General features: G+C 43.1%; 1 protein-coding gene across 5 annotated transcripts in view; it reads left to right on the plus strand.

The window, feature by feature from the left end:
- Prkag2 (protein kinase AMP-activated non-catalytic subunit gamma 2) overlaps positions 1-21421 on the plus strand; it is a 263776-nt gene extending 242355 nt beyond the window's left edge. For all 5 annotated transcript variants that reach the window (XM_026413849.2, XM_026413848.2, XM_026413850.2 and 2 more), the window contains 10 exons: positions 3929-4010; positions 4849-4907; positions 6501-6546; positions 8318-8372; positions 9377-9503; positions 12355-12520; positions 12913-12950; positions 14681-14827; positions 17559-17652; positions 20342-21421. In XM_026413849.2, coding sequence (XP_026269634.2) covers positions 3929-4010; positions 4849-4907; positions 6501-6546; positions 8318-8372; positions 9377-9503; positions 12355-12520; positions 12913-12950; positions 14681-14827; positions 17559-17652; positions 20342-20373 — 846 coding nt within the window. In that variant the 3' untranslated portion in view covers positions 20374-21421. The remainder of the gene's footprint in view (positions 1-3928; positions 4011-4848; positions 4908-6500; positions 6547-8317; positions 8373-9376; positions 9504-12354; positions 12521-12912; positions 12951-14680; positions 14828-17558; positions 17653-20341) is intronic.
- Positions 21422-26212: the final 4791 nt, after the last annotated feature.

Genomic DNA, 26212 nt, shown 5'->3' on the forward strand with positions numbered 1-26212 from the left:
ATGACTTGGAAAGTACCCTCAGGAAAATTCCAGAATGAATGTGGATCACAGTCCCTGTGTGTCTTTTCTGTGAAAAATCGTGCTTCCAAGCCTTGGCTGTGTGGCTACATGCCATCACCTCAGTAGTGTCCAGATCTTTCCTACGGCTTGTACAGGTTGTTTTCAATTGTTTCATTTTGGCCAAACTTGGAACTTCCTGGAGTAACTATTCAATAGTTGTGGTCATTTAGAGTTTCATGAATAATCCTGAAGAGGAGCTGGGGCTGTGGCTCAGTGGTAGAGCACTCGTCCGGCACATGTGAGGCCCTGGGTTCCATCCTCAGCACCACGTAAAAATCAATCAGTAAATAAAATAAAGGTATTGTGTCCATCTACAACTAAATAATAATAATAATAATAATAATAATAAATCCTGAAGAATTAGTATAATAATGTTTTTTCCTGATGCATGTGTTATTTTGAAGAAAACAATAAACAATTTGTGGTTTTAAAAGATGCCCTGCTTCCTAGGCTGTTCCAACTAGTTTAGAAAAGCAAGCCAATCAGATGTTGATGTGTTAGAGTCTCTTTGTAGGTGAATTTTCCTCCATAGTCTTTTATAATGGTTTCTAGGGCCAGTCAAGGATTCCCCAGGTATCCCCAGGTGGAAATCTCAGAGCACTCAAAGAGACACACCATCCTGAACGCCATGTAGTTAGGCAAATAGGCTGAACATCTTTGTGATTCTCAACAAAAAGTGTGGCTCAAAAGTCCTTAATCAATTTATAGATGCCATTGAGACACATTTCTCTCCCATCCCACTGGGCTGGCACTCCTTACCTCCTCTTTCCTGCTCCCTGCTAGTTCACTTAACTCACATGTAGAATCCCTCCTGTGTAGGAGACACAGTGCAGGACTGGGTTTAGGTAAGTGTGCAGAATCATTGATGAATTCCCTCTGATCATCAGTGATCCCTTTGCTTTTGTGCAGGTGAACCAGGCACATACATAATTCTACAAAAAGGCAAAATGTGTCTCGACAAATGAGTAAATAGCTTCTGCATTGTTAATCCTGCAGTCTGCTTTACGTCCCTGTAATTCTCACCCATTTCTTTCACTACTAGGTTAAAAACGGTTTAATGTAGTGGATATGAAGAAAATCATTCTCTTTTAGTTAAAAAAAAAAGTTATACAAAAATAACATAACAGTTTTTTAAAAGAAACACACATTTTATTGTCCCAGCTCCTTAATATAGCAGTGTAATTATTGGCTTGCTTCTCTTTGATCTTTTCCATTTTACATATTTTATATCATATATATAATATAATTTTATACTCAGTATTTTTATTGTCAAACTTTTTTAACTTCAACATACTCTTCGTGATTATACAATTTTAACCAGTGTTAGATATGTTTTTCTCATTGGTATGCTCATATTTTAACAAGTTTTCTTTTGTTGGGTGGATATTTTTTTAGGTTTCAATTTTATAAATATTGCTATGTCAGACATCTTTTCAGGAATCCCACTCCCCAAAATAATCCAACCGGGAAGCCACAGCACAGTGGGAAGTGGGGATATCTTTGCTTCTTTCCTCACTTCCTCTCTCTCTCTTTCTCTCTCTGTTAGAGCCACACCCCCTGTCCTTTTTTGCCCCAGCACTGGCCATGAAACCCAGGTGCACTTTACTGCTGAGCTACACCCCAGCCTTTTTTATTTTTTTATTTTGAGACAGGGTCCCTTAAATATCCCAGGCTGACCTTGAACCTGGGAACCTCCTGCTACAACTTCCTGAGTAGCTGGAATTACAAGTGTGTACTGCCACACCCAGTTTTTATGATTTTTTAAATTTTTTTAATTGGTTCTTTTTAGTTATACACAACATTAGGATTCATTATGACAAAATTATAAAAACATAGAATATGATTTGCTCTAATTCAGCCCCCAGTACTTCCTCTTTCCCTCCCCTGGTCCCTCCCCTATTTCCTTTCTTCTATTCTACTGATCTTTATGTCAGTTACTTATAGTTTCTTTACGTTGATGTCTTGGGTGTCTGTAATGGTGAGATTCACTGTGGTATATTCGTATAAATACGTAGGAAGGTTGGGTCAGACTCACTCCAGTGTCCTTTCCTTTCCCATCTATCTTTCCTCCTCTTTGGTCCCCTTCATCTACGTCACTAATCATTCTTCTATCCTCCCCCACGTCCCCCTTTATTTTGGATTAGCGTCCGCATATCAGAGAAAATATTTGATCTTTGACTTTTGAGGACTGGCTTATTTCACTTAGCATGTTGATTCATCCTACCAACTGTGGTTATATAAAAATATTTCATGGTTCCACCAGTGGTTTTATTTTATTTTATTTTTATTTTATTATATTAGTTACACATGACAGTACAATGATCTTGACATGCATTTGAATCAAATGGGGTACAATTTCTCATTTTTCTGATTGTACAGGTTGCAGAATCACATTGGTCATACAGTCACTATATACATACAGCAATAATAATGTCTGTTTTATTCTGCTGCCCTTCCTATCCCCCCTTCCCCTCCCTTCCCCTCCCTTCACTTCTCTCTACCCAATCTAATGTGACACACTTCTTTTTTTTCCCACTTTGATTTTATAATAGCAATTATAAGGAGATAGAACTTCAAAGTATTGACTTATTTTAGCAGCAGTTAGTCAGCTTTCCATCACTGTGATAAAAATGCCTGAGATAAACAATTTGTAAAGAGGAAAAGTTCACTTTGGCTCACAGTTTCAGAGGTTTCAGTCCTTGGTCACTTGGCCCTGTTGCTATGGGCCTGTGGCAGTGCAGCATGTCATGGGGGTAGCATGGGGCAGAGTAGGCGTTCACCTCTTGGTAGCTGGGAAGCAAAAAGACAGAAAGAAGGGAAAGGAGGGGCCGGATCCCATTACCCCTTCAAGGGCGTGCCCCCAGTTCCTAATTCCTTCCACCAGGGCCTACCCCTGTATCTTCTGTCACCTTCCAGCAGCACCACAGCTGGGGACCAGGCCTTCAGCACATGGGCCTTTGGGAGACATTTAAGATCCAAACTACAGCAGCAGCTATAAATGATGCTTTAGATTCCCTTTAGTTTTTATTTCTTTCGGTTATTAACAAAATTTAAACATTTTCCTTATTTGTACTGCATTTTATATTTAGAGTATCGTTTCAGCACCGAGCTTTCAACTATTAATAAATCATCTGTCTGTTACCTTATATTATTTGTCATGAGGGCTAAATGAGATTCTTGTCTTAGCATATTCTGAACAGTGCCTGACCCACAATAGGCACGTACGGAGTGTGTTTAGGGGAATAAAAGTACAAGTACATTATATCTTCAGATCTTTTCTTTTTTCATCCTTGGGGAAATGAGAGTGTTTGTTTGTTTGTTTTTGTTTTTGAGCATATTAAAAACAAATTTTCATTTCAAGTCATTTGAGATAGCTCCAGTATTTTCAAATGAATTATTAATCACATATAGTAGAAATTAGAGCCTTTAATTATCTTGTATGGTTTTAATTATATGAAGTCTTTATGTTAACGAAAAAAATCTTCAGGGCTGGGGCTGTAACTCAGTGGTGGTAAAGCACTTGCCTCGCATGTGTGAGGCACTGGGTCAATCCTCAGCACCACATAGAAAATAAAGATATTGTGTGTCCATCTACAACTTAAAAAAAAATTTTTTTAAAGTCTTCAGTCACAAGAAGGAAAGAAATTGAAGTTAATTGAATTGTTTAGTTTCAAAAAGCAATCTCCAATCCCTGTATGTTCCTAAGTATAATACAAGCGGGTTTTTGCTAATAACATGATTTCCAGATTGTCAAACTGATAAAACCCCGCCATCAGAGATAATGAGGAGAGACGATGGACGTCCTGTTGAGGTGTCTCCTCCGACAGGTGGCCATCCAGCTCGTGTCCTTCCTCTGCTTTTTCTCTAGGTCAAGAAGGCCTTCTTTGCCTTGGTGGCCAACGGTGTCCGGGCAGCGCCACTGTGGGAGAGTAAAAAGCAGAGTTTTGTAGGTGAGCAGGGCGAGCCTGGGGGAGTCTGAAACGGGAGGACAGCTGGGGGATGTGCAGGGCGCCCTTGGAGCTCAGGTGGTGAACCTGTTGCTTGCTGGTCACAGGACTTCCTTGCTTTTGCACACCACACGGGTAAGGCAGGACTGCCAGAGACCCGGAACACTGCCGTGCTTTCGCTGGAGTCCTTTGGTGATGTTCTTTTAAGTTAGCAACTGAAGAGCTTGTGTGCCTTTGTCAACCCGGGGACAAAAGCCCACCCTTGTGCGTGGCAGATGCGCATTTGCAGCCCTAGTTCAGGGGTGCCTGTTCAGCACATCATTTTGAAATAGCCTGTGTCTGCTTCCCCCCAGGTAATAATTCCCTTAGGGAAGTGGGTCATATCTTAATCTTCTGGCACATAGTAGGTACACAGCAAATGTTGACCCTCTTTCCTAAAACTGTTTTATTTATAGTGGAAAACCATCTCAGTTCTTCCAGAGGTCATGTTCCTAAAGCAATATTCCTATATTCCTAATTCTTTATTAGACTATACCTTATTTTTAAAGTATTTTAGATCATTTAGCTCTTTTCGATGTTTTAATAACAATTGACAATTTTTTCCCATTGATTTGCCAAATATTCTCATTCCGTAGCTAAATTTCAGGTTTAATTTCAGCTAGAATTATATCTCTAATTAGACATAGAAAATACATTAATAGAAATGTATTAACCTATGCTTAAGATCCTTAAGGTATATTTTATTAGTTTTTTTAGTAAATATTCGAGGTTCACTTGCCATTTAAATTTTCCTTGTCCATATCCACAGTTTTGTTTTTAAACATACTATTCTTTGTTCCAGGAATGTTAACAATCACAGATTTCATAAATATACTGCATAGATATTATAAGTCACCTATGGTAAGTGGCATTGATCCTTACTATTTTATTAATCGGTACTGTATATATCTGTTTGGGGAGGGGGCATATTTTAAGATCTTTTTGGTATGAGATGGGGGTGCATGGTTCGTTATTTCACATATACGAAGAGGGAATTGCAAGGTGAAGCTACTAACCCCAGTACGGAGCTAGCCTACCCTCAGTCACATACTCATGGCTTGGCGCAGTTTGCTCAGGAAAGCTGAAGGGAAATAGCTGCCACGTTCCGCTCTCAGAGTTCCTCAAGTCAGTGGACCCTATGTTCTGTAAACTTCACTGACTTCCAAGAGCATCCTGTGGCAGCAGGGTACTGGGCGTCTGCTGGGCTGGGCACAGGGACACCTCCCACTGCTCTTGTCCAGAGGGTCAGACCAATGGGGCCTCACACCTGAGATAAGGGGGGAAACCATAGGGTTTATCTTTGCAGGCCTATTAATGTGCATAGAGGTTGATGAGTTTCCCCAGCAATTTCATGGCAAGAGCTATGTGTGCTTTATGGTTTTAAAGGACAAAAAAAGAAAGTAGAGATTAAAATTGAAAAAATTCAGTGTTGGCTTTTTTCTGCCAGTGAAGGAAAGACTGCTCCAGCTGATGTGAGTAAGCAGCAGAGCCCGCGGAGCCTGCCCCCCTGTTCTGTAAGAGCGTAGTTTGAAAACCACTTCTGTCCTTGGTCGAACACTGGGATGTTTATGATTCCACTGGTGTAGTTTTGGGTCTTTCTTTTTGTGAGCGTGAGGAGGGGGCAGAGTTGTATACTTTATTTCACTGGCACTACATGGGGCATCTAAAAGGTGTAAGTCAATTCAGTTAATACTGTTGGCCAGTTGTCCACTACAGTCATGCATCACTCAACAAGGGGACACCATCTGAGAAGTGTGTGGCCATTTGACTTTCTTGTGTGAACGTGGCAGAACCTTTTACCCAAATTAAGACGTGTCACTGGGCGATAGTCTTACGCTATAGTCACATGTGTGGTCCTTCGTTGCCTAAAATGCTATTGCGTAGCATTTCTACGTAAAATACAACAGTGAGTCGTGGTGAGACACGCCCTCAGAAGGAAGTTTTAACAAAGACTATAATACTCTATTTTATGTCGTGCGACATTCTGATTTCTTGAGCGCCACCAAGGCAGGTTAATACTTGGGGTCATATCTTTGCTTTTGGACTAGGAAAACTCAACACAAGTATGATATTTTATGTTGTTGTTTTTTCCAGTACTGGGGATGGAACCCAGGGCCTCGTACATCTAGTCAAGCGCTCTGCCACCGAGCAATATCCCCTGCCTACAGTGTGATTTTTAAATGGATGGATTTTGATAAAGTACAGCCAGATCCTATGTGACAAATCTCAGCAATGATTTATTAAATCAAAATTGCTGAAAAGCAGTTGGATCTAAATATAAAGCCCAAAGTTTTTCTTAATACTTGGATACATGTTTTTCTCTGCATTTCTTCTCATTTTCTAACTATAAACAGAAAAATGCTGTTATAAAAGCCGTATCATTTTCCAAGTAGTTTATTTGTTCCAGTATTGTATATGTTAACATTTGTAAATAAGAATTTTTCTTATTTGCAGGTACAAATTTATGAATTAGAGGAACATAAGATTGAAACATGGAGGGGTAAGCACTACTAGGTGCTAAAAATCTTTACTATCCGGGAGAAAATGTTAAACTTAGTGTGTAAAGTATGTTTTAGTATCACACGTTCTTTTCTCTATGATAATAACACATTAGAGAAAACATACTGGTTTTTTTTTTTTTTTTGTCTTCATTTTGGAAGTCTGGCTACCCGTTCTGGTAATGGGCATGTAGAGTACCCACACAAGCCAGGCCTGGCACTCGGGCTGGCAATGTAGAAGGAGTGAGCTGACCACAGAGCCAGCCCCTGACACCTGCCCTTGTACAGAAAATGCTCCAAGGACCTGCCAGACCTTCACAGAAGTAAGGGTCTGTTCTGATTTAAACTTATTTCTTTCCAAATTATGGCAAAACACAGAACAAGTAAGCCTTAACTCTTTGAATGGTTTGGATCAAAAACTAAGGAAATAATTCCAGGAACACTATTTTTTGTCACATTGAAATTTACCCTTTTCAATCATAACACTTTTCTGCAGTGGAACCATTTTTTGAATTCTTGTTTTGTGATTGCGAATGAGTCTTCCTGAGCCCATGAGTGGATAGTGGAGTAGGCAGAGGGGTGGGATGGGAGTGAGAGGACCCAGACTGAGTGGAATGAAGAGCCCTTGGAGGGTATCCAGGGAAAAGCCTGGATGGAAATGGAGGGACCAGCCAGGCGTGGTGGCACACGCTCTAATCCCAGCAACTCAGCAAAGCCCCAAACAACTTAGTGAGACCCCATCTCAAAATTAAAAAAGGGCTGGGGATGTAGCACAGCGGTAAAGTGCCCCTGGGTTCAATTGCCAGAACCCCCTCCCAAGAAAAAGAGAGAAAAGAAATGGAGGGAACAACTGAAGGGAAATTTCAGATTGGAAATTCAGTAGTCTGGATTTGCACCTCCCACAGTATGCCCCAGAGAATACACAATGATGGTCACTGAGAACAATGCTCAGTATCTCAAAAGCTCTGCAGGCCCTTTTAATGAGTTAGAGGCTTTGTTGAGTGATATATTTGATTTATTATCGCTTTCTCAGTCCAAGCTGAATGAATTAAGTCAACATGGAATCCATATGGCCTGTTATGATGTGATTGTGTAACTTAACATCAGGACCAATAATTCTTATCAAATGATACTTTACACACTGTTGACCAAGGTATAAGTATATTTACATATATCATACATGGTATTTGGTAGAAATAAAAGTGCTTAGGTATTCTCAACTACCTTCTGTGTGCATACCTTGGGAAAGCAAATTAATTACAGTTGATATCTTTACCAAGAAAATTTCCATTTGCTGGAAAGATTCCCAGGATTCAGTAGGTTGTGAGCATTAATTTAGTAAAATGAAACAAGAACATTTAAAGAGCAAAGTTTATTATTAACTAATTTTATCTTATAACTTATGAAAATTATCTTTAAAGGATTTTGTAAATGCTTCATTTCTTGAGCATAATTTTAAGTTGATAGCATTCTGATAAAAGAGCTGGTATTGCTCTTTTATCAGATTGCTTGACTTTTCCCCCAATGTTATAAATATCTATTAAAATCCTGTTTTTAAATATTTAGTTTTTCTTCAAAGGCAACATTCAGAGAACAATCAAAGTTGCTTAATACTGCCATACCTAAAATTAACAGAATAGTTTTTAAAATTTCTTTTGATGTAGATTTTTAATTCTTTTAATTCTCTGTAAACAGAAGGGTATTTGAATTTCTGTGATAACGGCAAACAGCAAATATGTAAACTAACTGCGCATTTTCTTTCTATAAATACAGAGCTTTATTTACAAGAAACATTTAAGCCTTTAGTGAATATATCTCCAGATGCAAGGTAAACATGTAGTTTTTTTCCCTTTATTTTCATATATCTGTTTTATTATCATGTTAGATAAATAGAAGCAAACAAACAAAACATTCTCCACTCTAAATGGGGCCGGCCTCCCTAACTCCAAATCTGAGTTCATTACAGTTAGGGACAAGAGAAGTCACAACCATGTTCCCGCACGAGGTTGACATGACCTAGGCAGATGGTCACACTACGCAGTCCTGAACATCCAATCTCCTGTATTGGGTCAGTGTAGGGAGCTGTGCAGTTGTCAAATCTTCAGCTCACCCCACCCTGCTCAGGCAGTCCAAGAGGACAGAGCCTGGGAATGGCATAGAAACAGTACTGACTCTGATCCTGCAAGGCTTTCATGAAAAAGGATAGTCTAGAAGACATTTTTAAATCTCAAGAACTCTAGAGAGAAAAGGTAAATTTTTTTTTTATTTTTCTCATTTCCAAATCTTAACAGGAAGACACACCCAATAGCCGTCTTGGAGCCAATCATAGGGGAGGCAGTGAGTAGGCAGAAGGTGGCTCCACCCAGTCCGGTGGCCGGAGCCACAGGTGCCAGTTCCCACCCTGGGAGCCCACCAGCTAGCTTGGCCTCTGTGTGATCCCCAGGACCCTAGCTCCCCAAGGGCTATGTGGTCTGCCCTAATCCAGGTCCCTAAATACACTGCGAAGGAGTACTCCCTACAGACTTGAAGCTAGCACTTGTGTTTCAGGTATTTTAACAGATTGTGAAAAACTAAAAATATACTGTGATCTCCAGATTAAAACTTGTCCATGGGCTGGGGGTGTGACTCAGTGGTACAGCCTTCACCTGGCATGCATGAGGCCCTGGGTTCCATCCCCAGCTCTGGGGAAAAAAATCATAACAGTATTTTAAGTTGATAAACCTTTTATTATGATGATATACAAACACTGGAAATGCTTTAAAGCTGGGATAGTCCAAAGATTTCTGACTTTTCTTTAAAGCCTCCTAACAACTTTAATGGCTTTTCCCGCAGCCTCTTCGATGCTGTGTACTCGTTGATCAAAAATAAAATCCACAGATTGCCAGTTATTGACCCTATCAGTGGGAATGCACTTTATATACTTACTCACAAAAGAATCCTCAAGTTCCTCCAGCTTTTTGTAAGTAGTATTTAGTGTTTCTAAAGACATAGTTGCATTTACTTCAATTAATTCATTTCAAGTAAATTGGCTTCTGTTACTCTCAGTAGTAGATTGTTAGTTTTGAGGTCTCCACTTCTAAACTTTAGTTTTTCAACTTAACTACTATTTGAATTGTACATTCTCAAAGTTGATTTCAGTTAAAAAGCAATCACATTCAAGTACAAGTACCAAAATAATAAAAACACTTGGAATTACTTCTCCACCTAAATTAGAACATTTTATCACCTAATACCCAAGGGGAGGTAAAACTGCTGACAAGTCAGTCTAATTAAGGACTGCTGTACAAGTAAACTGAACCAATGTTTAGGACAAAAGTTGCTTCATGGTGCTTTGATCGGTGTTATGGTTCAAGAAACGTGTTCAAAAAATACTGTCCCTGAGGTTATCTTCTTATAAACAACAGCAATACTAGGAAATCCCAAAGCAAATAAAATTTTGTCAAGAGAACACCTTGTTGGTCCAAATCAGGCTTCTATTATCCATTCGTTTTCTCAGTGGTGTCTGAAATTAGCTGGTCTCATAGTCCTTTAAAACCCACAACCTCTTTGGTCCACAATGTGAAAAGAGGCTCAGAAGCGAGACAGCTTCTCTGCTCCCCCTTATTACTGTCACTGAATTTAAGGTTACACATAAGTAGTCAGATAGATCCCTAGGCAGCATTGGTAATTCAGAGGAGGTCATTTGAAAAGTTGTTTTTTCCTAAAGAACATAGTAGATATTAAAAATCTACTTCAAAGTAGCTCTTCCACTTTCTATTCCACAGCCCTGCATAGGAATTAAAATTGCATCCAGTGTAATTCACAGGCTGACCAAGCTCTTCCCCTGGAAGCAGCCTTGAAATATCTTGTTCATCAAGCCAGTCTTATATTTTAAAATAGTCTATATATATATAAATTACACTTCATGGTTAAATAAATGCTATGAAATAGGAAGAAGAAGAGTAATTTACCAAAAAAATAAACAAAAACGTGAAGTTTAATAGACAGTCTAGGGGAAAAAATGAGGGACATATTGACATTGTTTATCAGTTTGTAATCTGGGAACGGGGCAGCCTTATCGTTTAGGTTTTGCAGAAACACCGGGTGTGGGGTAGAGAGGCACTTTTTTATTTTAACATATTTGGTTTTTAGTTGTAGTTGGACACAATACCTTTATTTTGTTTATTTATTTTTATGTGGTGCTGAGAATCGAACCCAAGGCCTGGCACATGCTAGGTGAGCGCGCTACCACTGGGCCACAATCCCAGCCCAAGAGGCACATTTTCAGACTCCACATGTCCTAGGCCTATAGTGCACTTAATCCTTAAGAGTCGTAATTCTGAAATGTGTTAACTAGGAGAGCTGCTGGTGCCCGGCACTGGGCTAGCACTTCACAGGCTGAACTACTGCCCCATCAGCTGGGTATTTATTATTAAGCCCATTTTATAGGTGATGCCCCTAAGCAAGGTGAAGTGTCTTGGCCAGGGTTCTGTGGCTGGCAGGTGGCAGAGCTGGTATGCACAGCAAGCACTCCAGATCTGCAGCCACCTCTGACAACCGTTGTACACAGGGGCGACAGGCCCAGAGTTGCCCAGGCAGTGAGTTGTGAGTTGCAACCCAAGAGCCTCTGCAGGCCCAGACCACCCATGCTATCACCGCCACACCAAAGGACAGGTGTGAGAGTGTCCCTCTGCAGAGCTAGGTCAGATTTTTCCCTTATAAAAATAGAGGAGGTTGCCTCTGCCCAGTACTGCCTTATATTTGGGCCAATGTGGTAATTAGAATCATGCTACTAGGATATTCAGCTAGAGGTTCTCAGATAAAAATGTGGAATTTAAATAAAGAAACTTCAGGATCTGATTTTTTACTGAATTAATGAGATCATAGTCTGAGAAAAGGTAGCATTACCCTTCAGGATATTTGAAAATTAGCCGAAGCCTAGAGTTTAGAACAGGGAATATCCTATATTGAGATGGACTAGATGACCTAATAGGTCTTTCTTTTTTTTTTTTTTTTTTTTCTCTAAATTTCTAGGATTCTCATGATTTGAATATTGATGAACTCTTTGACTTGAACATTTTGTTTCTTCTAATTGTTCATCTTTTCCTGATAATTATAAGGTACACCAGGAGGATGGAATCAACTGTACCCTTTATAAAAGGTGGATCTTTGAAACCATAGACCTTATTTTGTTATGTCAAACATGATCCTAGACTTTTCTCTTCTGACTTATCCCTCCTCCTTGAAAACTGCCCATGAAAAGAACATTAATTTTTAAGGGTTCTGTTAATTCTATTCAGCTGGCTTGTTCTTTGTTCCTAATAGACAAAACCTGGAGTCCTCCAAGGAGTGGTCAGGGTGTGGAGTGGGTGGAGTGAGGACTAGCCTCCAGGGCTCAGCCACTGCCAGGGGTCTGGGGTTTGCAAATTCTGGGTTCTTCATAGATGTTACTCAGCGCCACCAGCAGGACCAAAGAGTTTAATGTGAATAATTAAGAATAAGTGTTCTGTTCTTGGTGGCTTCCAAGTCTTAATTTCCCAAATAGAGCTGTTGTTCCCTTCATCTACCCACTTTTTCAGTGAATGTATAGGAGAAATGTTATAATGTTAAAATGCTTTGAATACTTTAAAGATAAGCATAGATGTGCAAACTGGTTTGAATGAAAGATACAATTGTTATGTAACTTTTTCATGTTAATTGAGACATCCAAGCAGATTATTAGAAAGGCAACTTTGCTATATCGGACATAGTTTTCCATGCAGATCTGGACATTTGACCATCAGGAGGGTTTGTGGTGGTTCTGGAACGTCTGCGTTTGTCTCCCTGTCTAGATGTCTGACATGCCAAAGCCCGCCTTCATGAGGCAGAACCTGGACGAGCTGGGAATAGGAACGTACCACAGCATCGCCTTCATCCACCCAGACACCCCCATCATCAGAGCCTTGAGCATATTTGTGGAGAGACGAGTGTCGGCTTTGCCCGTGGTGGACGAGTCAGGTCTGTGCAGCTGTCCCTGCCAAACCATAGTCCCTGTTTACTCCTCAAGGCAAAGTATGGGAGAAGCAGAGAAAGAACTTTTAGATGCAATGCATTCAGCACTTAGGAGCTCTCTGGAAAATAAGAAATTTAAACTCGTTTATATTCGTAGTTTCACTAAAATATGATTTCATGTCCATCTTAAAATAGACATGATCTTTGTTCTTCATGGACAAAAACTGGAGTCCTCCAAGGAGCAGCCAGGCGACGGAGGTGGGTGGAGTCAGGGCTTGTGAGTGGCAGCTCAGACAGGTCTATCAGTGCTTAATCCCTGGTAACGGCTTAGTTAAGACTGATTTTAAAGAGTATTTCTGTTCCTCAAATATTTTTCTAACACATATTTTCATTTTTAGGAAAAGTCGTCGATATTTATTCCAAATTTGATGTAATTGTAAGTATTTTTAATTTTTTAGAACCTCTTAGAATATATCTTAAAGCCTATTTAACCTATTTTTATGTTTTTCTCTTGTTCCCTAATAATTCCTAACTTCTTTGAGGATGAAAATCTTAGAAAATTTCAGGCTCCCCATAGTAAAGACTTTTAATATTCATTGGTTTAGCAATGAATCATATGTTAGTGTGCAGTAGCATTTAGTACTTGTTTGTCTTTCCAACAAAAGACAGACCTGCCACTGTAGCGTGTGTTGAAATGGTCATGCTGTCTGTAGGCGCGTGCTTAGTGTACACGGGAGTTTGTGGATGCCCTGCCAAATGCACCCTCCTGCTTGCTGACTGGGAGCCACTGTTCGGAACAAGATTACAAGTTAATTTTTATTAAATAGCATTACATAGAGTCCTATATTTGAATCCTGACTTAATTCTCCTAGGTTTGCTGTCCACTCTGCATCTTTCCATATGCAGCTCCTTTCTTCCCATTTACTCTAAGGAGTTTGACACTGTTTCTAAGAAAAGGAACAGATACTTTGCTCTAAAGTACACACCATGTGTTGCTTCAGTACTGACCCCTGCATTAACTACTCTTTTGCATCTGTCTCAAATCTTTGGTTCATCCTATTCTATTTAACATAATAGACACCAAAATATATGTTCATTGGAATTTTGGGTTGAATGGGACCCACTAAAATTAATCAGAACCCTGAGACACTATTTGGCTTTATGAGACTTGACTTCTCAGACCTGTTCTTCTCCCATAAATTCTTGACTCTGATGGGCCACTGCTGTTGCCACCACCACCACCACCAAGGCCTTCCTGGCAAAAGCCTTGTCTCTGGGGAGCTCATTGGGAAAGCTTATTGATGCAGGCTCCCTACCTCTGTAGTACTTGTCACCCTTTACAAGTGTTAGTCCTCTCAAAAGATGCTACCAGGCACAGTGTGGAGCACTCAAAGGTAAGAATAAGAAAAGCCTCTGGCAGGATACGTCACTAACACTTACAACGCTGCCGAAGCCAAGTGCCAATGTCTCGGCTTGGCACAGAATCACGAGCCACCACACAGCTTTGTAGGTTCAAACAGCAATTCTTTATTCCCGATCTCACACCAGCCTCCACACACGTTCAGGGGCAGTCTAAATCTCCCCACACACTTCACCTACTCCACGAGGCTTTTTCCAAATCCCATTTGAATCTCACGAGAACTCAACGGGAACAAGCAGCAGGAACACCCTAATCCCAGCAGCAATAATCTTCAACCTCAACTTCCCTAAAACCCATATTCTTAAACCGGGAACACCCTAAACCCAAGGACCGGGATACTTCCTCAAACCTGCAGGATACTTCCTCAAACCTGGATCCACCCTCAATCACCTTGAGCAGGGTCGTCTTTCTCAAACACACAAGCAAGGTCCCAGCAAATTTCCAAGGCAAGTCCATTTAACATGGGGTACACTGGCAAGGATTACGATGCGTCATACCTACTTGGTAATGGCCCTCAGCACAACGCACTCCATAGTTAAGGTGTACCTCGTGACGTGAAGTCTTTAATTATGATTGATAAGATGGTGAAATGACAGCACTGTGGCATGATACAAGCTAGAAAGAACTTTTGGTGTCCAGATAAGATAAATATTAAAGTTTTTACAAATCAGCTTGTTTTAAACTTGACGCAGTTTTGCCATTAATGTGGATCAGAATGAAAGGGTTCTGATCTGTGACTGTTACAGAATCTTGCTGCTGAGAAAACCTACAATAATCTGGATATCACGGTGACCCAGGCCCTGCAGCACCGATCACAGTATTTTGAAGGTGTTGTGAAGTGCAGTAAGCTGGAAACACTGGAGACCATCGTGGACAGGATAGTGAGAGCCGAGGTGAGAGCCCCGGCCCCACCCGTCCACCTCCTCCCCCGTCCCACTGCAAGGAGCAGGCCACTGCCATTGCCCAGGGCCTAGCGCAGCTTCCTCTGGGTGATCCAGAAAGGGTCGTTGAGTTGAAGTGAGTTCATTAATAATTCTAATATCATAGTTGAATTGAAAACACTGGTGAGATACTTTCACAGCCTGAAAAATGTGCACATGAGGACACAAAAATTGCCCCAGAAGCTTTAAACTCAGAGTATTTATGAATTCCAAGTTTAAAATGTATGACTTATGTTATTTTAACAAAGTAAATGGTAAATCAGTGAAAGAGAACTTTTTAAAGTTAATTTGCTCTCTTCATACCAATCTCTCTCTTCCCTGATTTAGATCATCATCAATGGCCTAGCAGCCCCCAGTCTCCTGAGCCTCGGCACCCATAGCCCTGTACTCTGCGGCTGAGTGGGTGTGCGAGTATGCGTGGTGCGGGACCCTGTAGGGAAAAGGGGAAGGATCTCTTGCCTAATTCAGCATACCCATTCCCACTGTCATTCCTGTCCTGTCAGGCAGGTCCAGGAGTGTTGTCCTGTGTCAGTCTTTACAGCTAAAGCTATGACTCTCTTCCTTCTGGAAGAGCCCCTAGTTAAACAAAATGCATTCCTAATGAGAAGTCTGTTTTGATATTATTATAAATGTAAGAGAACTGGCCAAGAAGCAAAGTTCCTGATTATTTTTAAGCTAATAACCTGTGACCTTACATTGCTTTCTGATAGTGACATGCAAAGTTGCATCAAAGGCCATTGTTATTATTAGAGATCCACCAAGCCCTCCTTTAACTCTGTTCAAGCACCCCACCTGCTGTTTCCTACTCTGAGTTAGCCCCCAGCTCCGCCCCCAGATCAAGGCTTTTAACTGCTGCACTAGCATCTCAGAGGCAAGCCTTCCCTTGTTCTACTTGAGTTCACCACTTGTTTTCAAAAGGTGTCAATTGACTTGGGAATACACCCTAACTGTTTTATTAATGTCTTTGGAATTATGTACCTTCTGAAGATAAGCAGAAACAGGTAAGGTATCTCTCCCTATGTGTGAGGACAGTGGACATCCATGTGACAGAGTCCTTTATGACAATTAAAAATCATGTTACACATTGAAGAATATCCACTGGTATTGATGCTGAAAACCACTAGCAAGGCATTGCTAAGAGAAGAGGCCGGGCACTGTGCCCAGCAGGACTCCACGTGCATCTGCACAGAGAAGAGGCTCGAACACACACACACAGCACAGGACTGACAGTGCTGTCTCTGGGCAGTGGAGTCCAGGGTGGTGTGGGGAGGGCCTGTGCTCTTCTCTGTTCACCTGAAAGCAGTAGAAATCTCTGCAATACAAAAGAGGACATTGAGGAAAATGATAATACAACTAAGTAGTTTTCTCAATTACACATCTTCACATTTTCCCTCTTTAAAATTCTTTGACCAGATGACTCCTATTGGAGCATGAAACCAATTTTTAACTTTAATGTAGTTTGTTAGAAGAGGGTTCACAGGGTCAATAAAGACTCGGTTTATAGGAAAAACAACACTAACTTTAAGGTACACTTGTAGATTTCAGACTCAGCAATAGTTGTCATTATTTTTGGTTCTCATTTATAAAGAATCATGTGAGCACTCTAGGGGAGATGATTTCCCTTGACCTTCAGTAGATCAAGAGATATTATTACAATCATTAAATATTGATAATAAAATATGTCTAGCATAGAATTTAAAACATTCTCTGATCCTAGATATAAACCATTATTTTAATTTATAGTTATGGTCAGTAATTATACTGTGTTATATCACAGGAGTATTGAAGAACCTGAAAGCTTATTAGAAAACTTTTTTAAGAAATCTATGTTGCTCAATATAAGATGACCAAGTGACTTTTATTAACCTAAAGCAAACTATGATACCAAAAACATCACCAACATCATGTCATTAGAGACAAACTAAAAAGCAGCGTTTCCCCCATTCTCTGTCTCCTTCCTGTGTCCAAATTTTGTGCGAAGGCTCCGCCTGTCCTGAGGAGAGGATCCTGCGGGGAGCCAGCTGGCCCGCGGTTGCTTCTGGAGATTAAGTCAGAGAGGCCCGAAGAGCACTGTGCTCTTGCCATGCCGTCCGCTGGAAGGATGTTACAGTAATGCTGCAGAATGTCCTCCGTTCATTTATAAAATAGTTTAGAGAGGAAAACTAGAGGTTAATATTATCCATTTCACCTCGTTATAGTTCATTCATCCTTCTGAATATTGTTCTTATGAATTTCATAGAGAAAAGACACTATAGAAAATAAAAGGCAATCTTAGGTGGCCCTGTTTCCTAGTTTCTGTAAGAGTCAGGATTTCTTTCCCATGTAGAACAGGTTTCCTGATGGCTACTAGAAACAGATTCACCTTTTAAAAAGTAAAACTGCTGTGCTTAAGAGAATGTCTATAGCTACATTGTACTTCTGTGCTGAACGTGCCTTTTATCAATGTTCTGAAATTTTAAAACTCAATAGGATATAGTTGGCTTATACTTCTTGGACAGGGTCAAGCAAATCAGCATTGCACTTTGACCCTAGAGCCCCAGGCCTTTCTCTGGCTCCATCCACCATTGCTTCCTCTCGTTCGTGGGATTTATTCATTGTACTAAAGTGCATGAGTGGCATTTTCCCCAATATCCCTCTTAAAACACTTTTTATTTACACGCAGCCTGCTTTCTCCTCTCCGCAGGTCCACCGGCTGGTGGTAGTAAACGAAGCAGACAGCATTGTGGGTATTATCTCCCTGTCAGACATTCTGCAAGCCCTGATACTCACACCAGCAGGTAAAAATGCTGACTTCAATCTTGACCCCAGTGTCTAGAAAGGGAGGGAGGTGGGGTGGTGAATGGTGTTTTCTCCCATTTCCTCCAGCCCCCCGCTCCAGATCGAGGCTTTGTGTGTTACCTTGTCATCCATTTCCATTTTCATTCTCGTCTCAGTTTTGAAATTTTGACGTTCCATTTAGAGGAAGAAAGTTATAGGAGATATTCCCAGAGGGGAGGAGGGTGGCGGGGACCCAGAGCTGGGGTTTCTCACGTGCTGTGTATTCAGGGGTGAGATGGGCTCTACAGGTCTCGAAACCACCAGAGCCCCTCCCTTTCTGTTCATCTTCTTCCCACTCCCCTCCCTCCTGGTCCTGATCAAATGTCAGCAAGCCAGCCTTGCAGGGCCACAGACCCAAAACCAAGATGGGACAATAAGTGGCACTTATTATTGTTTGAACTCTCTGGAGTGGAGCAGTAAATGATGCATGTTGTATGATATTGATTTTGCTTCAGTTCAGAATCAATCAAACTCAGCCAAGACTAGTTTTTATTTTTTTAGTTGTAGTTGGATACAGTACCTTTATTTTATTTATTTATACGTGGTGGTGAGGATCAAACCCAGTGCCTCACCATGCTAGATGAGCGCTCTACCGCTGAGCGGCACTGCAGCCCCCCAACACTAGTTTTATAATTAGTCTGTAACCTAAAAACGCCCACCCTAATGGAGTCCCCACCACCTGAGTCATTCTTACTAGTTGAGAATGCCAAGAGAGGTGTCCATGTGGAGCAGTCCCCTTCACAGATGGCCTGGGCTTCAGCATCAGCATTAGTTTCACCTGGAACTTATTAGAAACGCCTGTGGGGGGACCACCATGCATGTAGTAGGTCAGAAACAGATGCTGGGTCAGATGGGCCTCATACAGTGATTTTCAGACTCCAAGTGTTCGAGAGCTTCAGACTCGCAACAATCTTCATGATCATGAAATAGTATAAACGAGTATGAGATTGCTGTTGCATTACCCTAAAATTGGAATAACCCAAATATCTTTCAAAAGAAGAATGGATAAATTGTGTCATTCACCAGTGAAATCCTCACAGCCCCAAGAGTGAGCCACAGCTACCTGCCTGGTGATGCAGAACCCCACACCCCCCCGCCCTGCCCCCACAGCACGGCAAAGAGGAGGCTACACTAACCCACACCAGGGAATGCCGGTATATAAATTTCCAAGTGTATTAGGAAAAAGCTTCTTCAATGAGCAGACTCAGCCCCACAGGTGTATAGCTTGACATCTTCAGTGAAAGATCCCCTTTGCAGGGACTGGCCCGGGACCAAAGCAGCAGTCTGCCAGCAGAGTCTGTCTGAAGATCAGCCCAGGGCAACTGTCCCTTTGACCAAGAGCTTTGGGGCATTAAAAACTCCAAGTAAACCCGTCAAGTGACTTATCGTCTGGGCCTTGGTGTCTCAAACTATAAGCATGAGAAGGGCGAGCTGGATGAGTTTAAATTGCCTCCAGGCTCGGTATTTCAAAACTGTAGTCATTCAACTCCTCCCACCCCTGCTGAGACAGGGACGCAGTCTGTTTCACAGCTGGAATTTGGAGTGTTTGTTCACTTAGAAATCACTGGATTGGCATTCTCAATGGCATATTGGATACAACCCCATTCGTTAGGGGAAACCTTCTGTGACCCTGATAGCTGGACTGCAGGTGAGCACCTGGAGAGGAGCTCACAGGACCCGGGTCCATCCGCCACAGCAGTCAGCAGCACCCGCACATCAGGGGAGGTACCCATGTGTTCAGCGGCTGAATGCCGGCACCACTGGTTCCAGCCCGCTGTGGCTCTCTGAACGCAGGAATGTCACCTCACCTCAGTGAGCCTCAGTGTCATCTGTAGAGTGAGCAGGATGCACAGTCCCATCTCCTACTAAGACTCCATGAGATGAAACAGAAACCATGAATGAAAGCCACTGGTGCTTGGCAGGGCACCCAGGACGAGCACCGCTGGGTGGCCATTTACGGAATAGTCAGTCAGAGGACTGTTGAGACCTACCTGCTGTGATGCAATGAAAAGTGCCAGGGGCCATTCTTTTCACCATATAAGGGCCACAGATCCCTGTTAGGGATACTGATTCAATACAATAATATTTTCTTTTTTATTTTTTTCAAAGTTTTCAGCAATAGTTCATTGCTGAAACTTAGACTGCATGTGGGCCTGTGTAGCTGCACTCACACCGGATGAGCATGCAAGCAATCCGATGGTAGTAACAGCCGGTTTTAGCCCCTTATCCTAGTAGATTGTTAATCGCTTCCTGAAGTCTAGCGTCTGCTGTGTTCAGAACAGTCGCTTTCCCTACCAACCCATTGTGAAATGCCCTCGCCAGACTCTTGTAGGCATTGCGTGAATTTTCCCTAGACATGCTTTGTGTTTTAGACTTTTGTAGGTATGCACAACTGAAATTCTCTGTGCCTATGCTAAAACCTACCTACATACATCTTCTGAAGTTTTTAGCAGTGGAATCGTACATATTTAGAATCACAACTTGTAATGTGGATCAGCACAGCAGCATGTTGGTGGGGGGAGCTGGGAGCCGCCTGCTCCTTCCCCCCCTGGACCATTGTCCTACGTGCTGGGCACGTAGAAGCCAGTGGTGCAGAGCACTCTACTGTTAGCATAAGCTTTGAAACTTTCATTTTCCATCTTTTGGCAGGTGCCAAACAAAAGGAGGCAGAAACAGAATGACGGTGGAGAATGTAGACCTCCTCGTAGGAGAACTTGAACAAAGTTTCTGGGTCACGATATGCCTCATGAACACTGGCTGCAAGTGGGAGAGAGTAAAATGGCGAAGAATGTATATCAGGGTTTAGTAATGGGTGTTTTTCCAGTGTTGTAAGCATAAAAAAAGAGAGATTTTTATGTGCTTGAAGATTCAGCCTTGCGTTAAAGACTGTTTTCAGACCTTCATCTGAAGGATTTTAAATGCTGTATGTCATTAAAGTGCACTGTGTCCTGAAATGTTTATTATTTTTCATTTCCAAGAATTCACTGGTATGGAACAGGTGATGTGACATAAGGTGAGTGTACAGCATGTTTAGATCACAGTGCCTTATGTCCGAATACAGCAATATGTCATCGCTGCTGCCCGCCCCGCCCGAGAGTGCGCATGAAGTGACACCGAGCTTGAATGTGGAAGTCTTTGAACCTTTTACCAAATCAGTTATTTTCATTAGGTTCCTCAAAAAGTTGTAATTTGAATATAAATAATTACTTTACAACTTCGGTGACACTTCTGTAAGTGTCTGAGCTAACATGTCAACGGGCTGCTTTACGACAGCTTTATTTATTTTTACTTTCATGCAGTTTTTTTACACATCCTTTGGTGGGTAAACTTCACCATGTCCTTTAATAAACTCTTGGTTATTTCAAAATGGCAAATTTCTCATTATTTAATTTTGGATCTGGAAAGGATAGGACTTCTAAAATAGCCACTGTTGGGATTTAAAGACGTGGAAACAGGCCGTGGCTGGGAGGAAACAAAGTGCCGGGAAGATGTCTATTTTTTTCTTGTGTATTGAACTGTAAAATCATGATGTTTGTGTGACTGTTGATGAGACTGTAAATCTGACTGTGGCACAGCAGTGCTATTATAGAGTTGAAGCAAAACAACATTGCCTGATGTAAGTGCTCTGAACATGTTGACGCTGTATATATATGAGGAGAGGTTGAGGTTTTGTTTTTTGGGTTTTGTTTTGTTTTTTCAAATTGAAAAAATAAATCCTACTATCTACCATTTTGTTAAAGAGGTTCTTTAAAATACCATGTATTTCTACGTGTATTAATTAAAATTCTACATGCAGTTTTCCTCTTAGCTATTTCTCCCCAAATAAGGGAACACCTGGATTCTCATCTGTTATCCATCATCAGAGAAAAACTCATGATTTAACTCATGACTCTTTCCCTCCATTATTAAATATGAACATGTTTAAAAATTGCTACACAGATTTTCTTGCGCTAGGTGTCTGTTTCTTAAGCCAAATGTGAGAGGAAGAATATATAGTGTGTTTTCCCCATGGAAGCAGTTGTGGTTTTTTGATTTAAACTAGTGGCAATATTTGGGAGGAAGGGAACGGGTCTCAGAGTTGCTGAAGCAGTGAAGTTCTGGAGGAACCTGATGAATCCACTCCATCTGTAGCAACACCAGTGCGTGCAGAGGCTCCAGGCACAGAGGTGTGCAGGTGTAGCATGTGTCTTTGCTTTAGGAAACAGTTTGGGGCCCCTTTAAAACATGCGCGTTTTCTGCTCCTGGGAGGCCTGGGTCAGGGACTCTGGCTCCCATCAGCGTCCCTTGTCAGGGTTTGTTCCCTCTGTGGCATGCCAGGCCCACCAGGGTTGGGAGCAGCCTGCTCCCAGCGTTAGACCCCAACTTGGCTGCTAGGAGTTTCTTTCCGTCTGCAGGCCTCCGATAAAGGCTTGGTGTGGGCAAGTGCTTCTCAGTGCCTTCCTGGGAGTAAGGGAAAGTGGAACGTGTGCGTGGAGGAGAGAAGCCAGGTGAGCCTAAAATAGAAGAACCCACCTCAGAAGCCCTGCTGGACAGCCCTGTGCTTGTGCCAGCCTCCCTCTTGGTGCCTGCAGGGGGTCTGCTGGCGGAGCCACAGTGCCGGGGGCCTCAGCTCGAACTCCAGGACCCGTGCTGCAGCCAGCAAGGCAGGAGCATGTTGGAAATAGCACCTCCATTCCAGAAATGGAGGGCATCTGCTCTGTTTTACATTCTAACCTCTAAGAAAGGTTTGCAACGTAAATTTGTTGAGCCGACAACATGTCTTATAACATTTTATTGGAGACTCATTTACATAAGCAGTCTCCTAGGCCAGTGGCTCCCAACCAGAGGACATTGTGTCTACCAGGAATGTTTGGCAACTGGACACATTTTTGGTTATCAAGACTTGGGGTCATGCAGGGAGGAGGGTGCTGCAGGTGTCAGAGAGCAGAGGCCAGGGTGCCACTGGACAAACTGTGACTCCCAGATGCCCCGACAGCAGCCACCCAGCTCCAGACCAATGAAGCACTCCAAACAAGTAGAATCTCTGGGTACTTTACATTTCTTGTTCTCTAACTGATTCCACCTGTCGTTGGAAGAAAACCTCAGCAGGCAGCCAATCAGGTTAAGGGACTGTGGAAATACCCCACAGGTGAATTCCACAGATCTCCATGGCCCTTGTCATGAATTCCTTCCAAAGAGATTTTCCCCAAAAAAGGGAATTTTGCTTTGCATAATAGTACCCTCAGGAGGAAATTCCTACCCACAGGGAAATACTTGGAAAATAAATTACTTAGTAAATCTAGAACAGGCTCCAAAATTGTTTTTTCACATAAAATTACCTACAAAACTGGTACAGTTATAAGTCCACATGAAGAGCAGGCTTAAAACACATTCACCTAGCCAGGTACGGTGGCACATACCTGTAATCCCAGCAGCTTGGGAGGCTGAGACAGGAGAATTGCGAGTTCGAAGCCAGCCTTAGCAACTATGAGGCACTAAGCAACTCAATGGGACCCTGTCTGTAAATAAACTACAAAATAGGGCTGGGGATGTGGCTCAGCAGTAGAGCACTGGCCTAGCACATGTGGAGCGCTGGGTTTGATCCTCAGTACCACATAAAAATAAAATAAAGGTATTGTGTCCAACTATAACTGAAATATTTTTTAATTAAAAAAAATAATAATAGGGCTGGGGATGTGACTCAGTGGACCAGTGCCCCTGAGTTTAATCCCTGGTACCCAAAAAAAAAAAAAAAAAAATTCACCTGACCCCCATAGATTCCTTCTGGTGCTGGATACTCATCACCCCGCTTTACAGTCTACCTAAGCAAGGGCACAAAAAAACCATGGAGGGGCTTTTGTTGTTCATCTCTCAAAGCAAAGTGGGGTTCCCTCCTGCAGGGAAGTCTGGGAAAATCAGGTACCAAATTGTCTAGACAGCTCCATGCTTTGAGTACTAGCCTCTAGCTGTGAGGGCTTTCGCAGATCAGAATCTGGAAAATGGCTGAAACCCCTAAGTGTGTTTTTCCTCCCAGACCTACAATGAAATCACCTGACTTCCTGCTCAGTGACGCACAGAGCCCTGGGCCCATCCTCAGAGTCCCAGAACCAGAGGCCAGTTAGCAAACAAGCCCGCTAGGCTTGAGCGCCATGGTCACGTGTTCCTACCGTATTGGGGCAAGAAAGAGAACAGGCCCCATATTTGTCCCTATTTGTCCTTGTCAGGGAATCACCTGTAGGTTCCTTGTGCTTCCCCGTGGCTCAGAGACCCTCTGCAGACAGGGAAGTATCAACCCCTGGAAACCAAGATGCAACTTCCTGACACGGGCAAGCAGAGCCACCCGTCACCTCTCAGGGCCCTTCCTGCCACCCACGCGTCCTCTGTGACAAGACCACCCCCGCCCCACATCCACCATCTGGACCTCTCCAACCAGAGGCAGAGCTGTGAATCTGCCCTTATGCCCAGCACACCTGCCCTCAAATGGCAGGCAGAGGAGACAGGTCACCCACACAGACTGTCCTGAGGACTCACTATCCCATCCTGCCCACAGACGCCTCATTCACACAATTTGTTTGCCAGGAGCTGTCACCTGAACCTGGAGGCGTTGCTTCTCCTGGATACAGGGTCACACTCCCACCTGGAGCTGCCGAGGGGGTGCCCCTGAAGTGGGCAAGGTGCTGCTTGTCTACCCCCGGGTCGAGTTCCTTGCTCATCAGAGCAACCACCTGGTCCCACGCCCGCAGGGCCCCAGCTGGCGGCGGCAGCGTGAAGAACCGCCTTTCTTTCCTGCAGGCCCCCTTCACTGCAGCTCAGGCCTGTGAGACCCAAAACTGTCAGTCACCTGGGCTTCCAGAGGGACCCTGCCTCCCGCTACACAAGACAAACACAGACACTAAACCACTGCAGGCCAGGTCCGCCCAGCTCTGGCCAGCAGCGCTCTGAGGACAGCATGGGGGACCTCCTCCAGGCCCTCTTTATACTGGAAGGCCTCTGGACAGGCCTTCAGGGTGGCCCTTAGCCTGACTTCTGCCTGCAGCCCACCAGCCTCACCTTGTCTCCATCTCTGGCCCCCTGACCCCTGGGATTGGCCTTTCACTGCCTACAGGGCACCCCACTTCCTCACACTGCCCATCTCCAACACAGTCCCCTGTCACCTCTGCCATCTGCACACAAGCAGAGAAGCTAGAACCCCAAGTTTTCTGTATGATTTTTATCCCCCTTCTCTCTGCCCCTTTGAAAAAAACAGCTTTCTTTTTTTTTAATTTTTTTTTTAAGTCGTAGATGGACACAATACCTTTATTTTATTTATTTATCTTTATGTGGTGCTGAGGATCGAACCCAGGGCCTCACACATGCTAGGTGAGCGCTCTACCACTGAGCTACAACCCCAGTCCCAAGACAGCTTTCTAAGGTCTTCAAATTGATCAGCCCTAAGAACTGTTCCCTTCCAACTCACAGTCCTCGTGGGTAGACTGCAGTTTAAACCAAACACCTGGTCATTTCATTTCACGGCTCAGAAGTCCTCCGCGCTGGCCTGCGCTGGGGGGTGAGGGCCCTTTCGCCCCTCAGGGCCCTGCCCCCCAACCTCCCCACCGAGCTCCTGCTGCCAGCCCCCCTCTCCCTCCGCACCTACAGAAACCAGCCCATAAGGCCCTCAGCGCTCAGGTGACTCTCCCTGCCCAGCAGACGGCACTCCTGCCTGGTGCTCTGGAGCCCTATCACACCACTCCCAGCTGCCTCCTTCCTGGCCAGCAGAGCGGTGGGCAAAGCTGGCTGACATCTTACCAGGAAACGTGGTAAGCAACCTTGCCTTGCTCAGCCCGGGCTCTCGCCTCTGGGAAGTTGTCAAGAGGGATTAATATACAGTCCCGCGCTGCAGGGTGACATTTTAGCCAACAACAGACCACCTATACCATAACAGTCCCTTAAGGTTAAAATGGAGCTGAAAAATTCCAATTACATAGAATGTAAGACTTGATGATGATAAACAGAGGTTTCGGTTTATTTATCATCAGGTTTTTAATCGTTATTTTAGAATATACTCTACTTAGGAGGAAAAAAGTTGACCGTGAAGCCGTTTGCTGGTTACACTGGAGCAGCCTCGTCTGCTCCTGTGTGCGGTGACTCTTCATCAAGGGGCCTCCAGTGGTTGACCTACTCCACCTCGGCCTATGTAAGTCCCTGTGATGTTTGCCCAGTAGATGACGTTTCTCAGAACCTGTGCCCATCTTCTAGCCTGGTGCAGTTGCACACATGACTGTGTGCATCCTGTGTCTGTGCACAGCCCTTTAAGCTCTGAAGGACTAGACAGAGAGCCACAGTAGTTATCATTTGCTTGGTCAGCAGGCTCCCTCAGGGAGCTAACAATTTCCTCTCCACTGCTGTACTCTAACCCCTGCCAAGGACCTGGCACATGGCAGATGCAGGTCAGTGTTTGTCCAATGCTAGAGTGATCGGTAAAGCTGTCATCTGTTAGGACTCCTGGGGGACTGGTGAACAGCCCCAGTCACATGCATGAAGCGTTTCCCTTCAAATCGCTGG

This window comes from Urocitellus parryii, chromosome 3 (assembly GCF_045843805.1).
Source record: "Urocitellus parryii isolate mUroPar1 chromosome 3, mUroPar1.hap1, whole genome shotgun sequence".
NCBI lineage: Eukaryota > Metazoa > Chordata > Mammalia > Rodentia > Sciuridae > Urocitellus > Urocitellus parryii.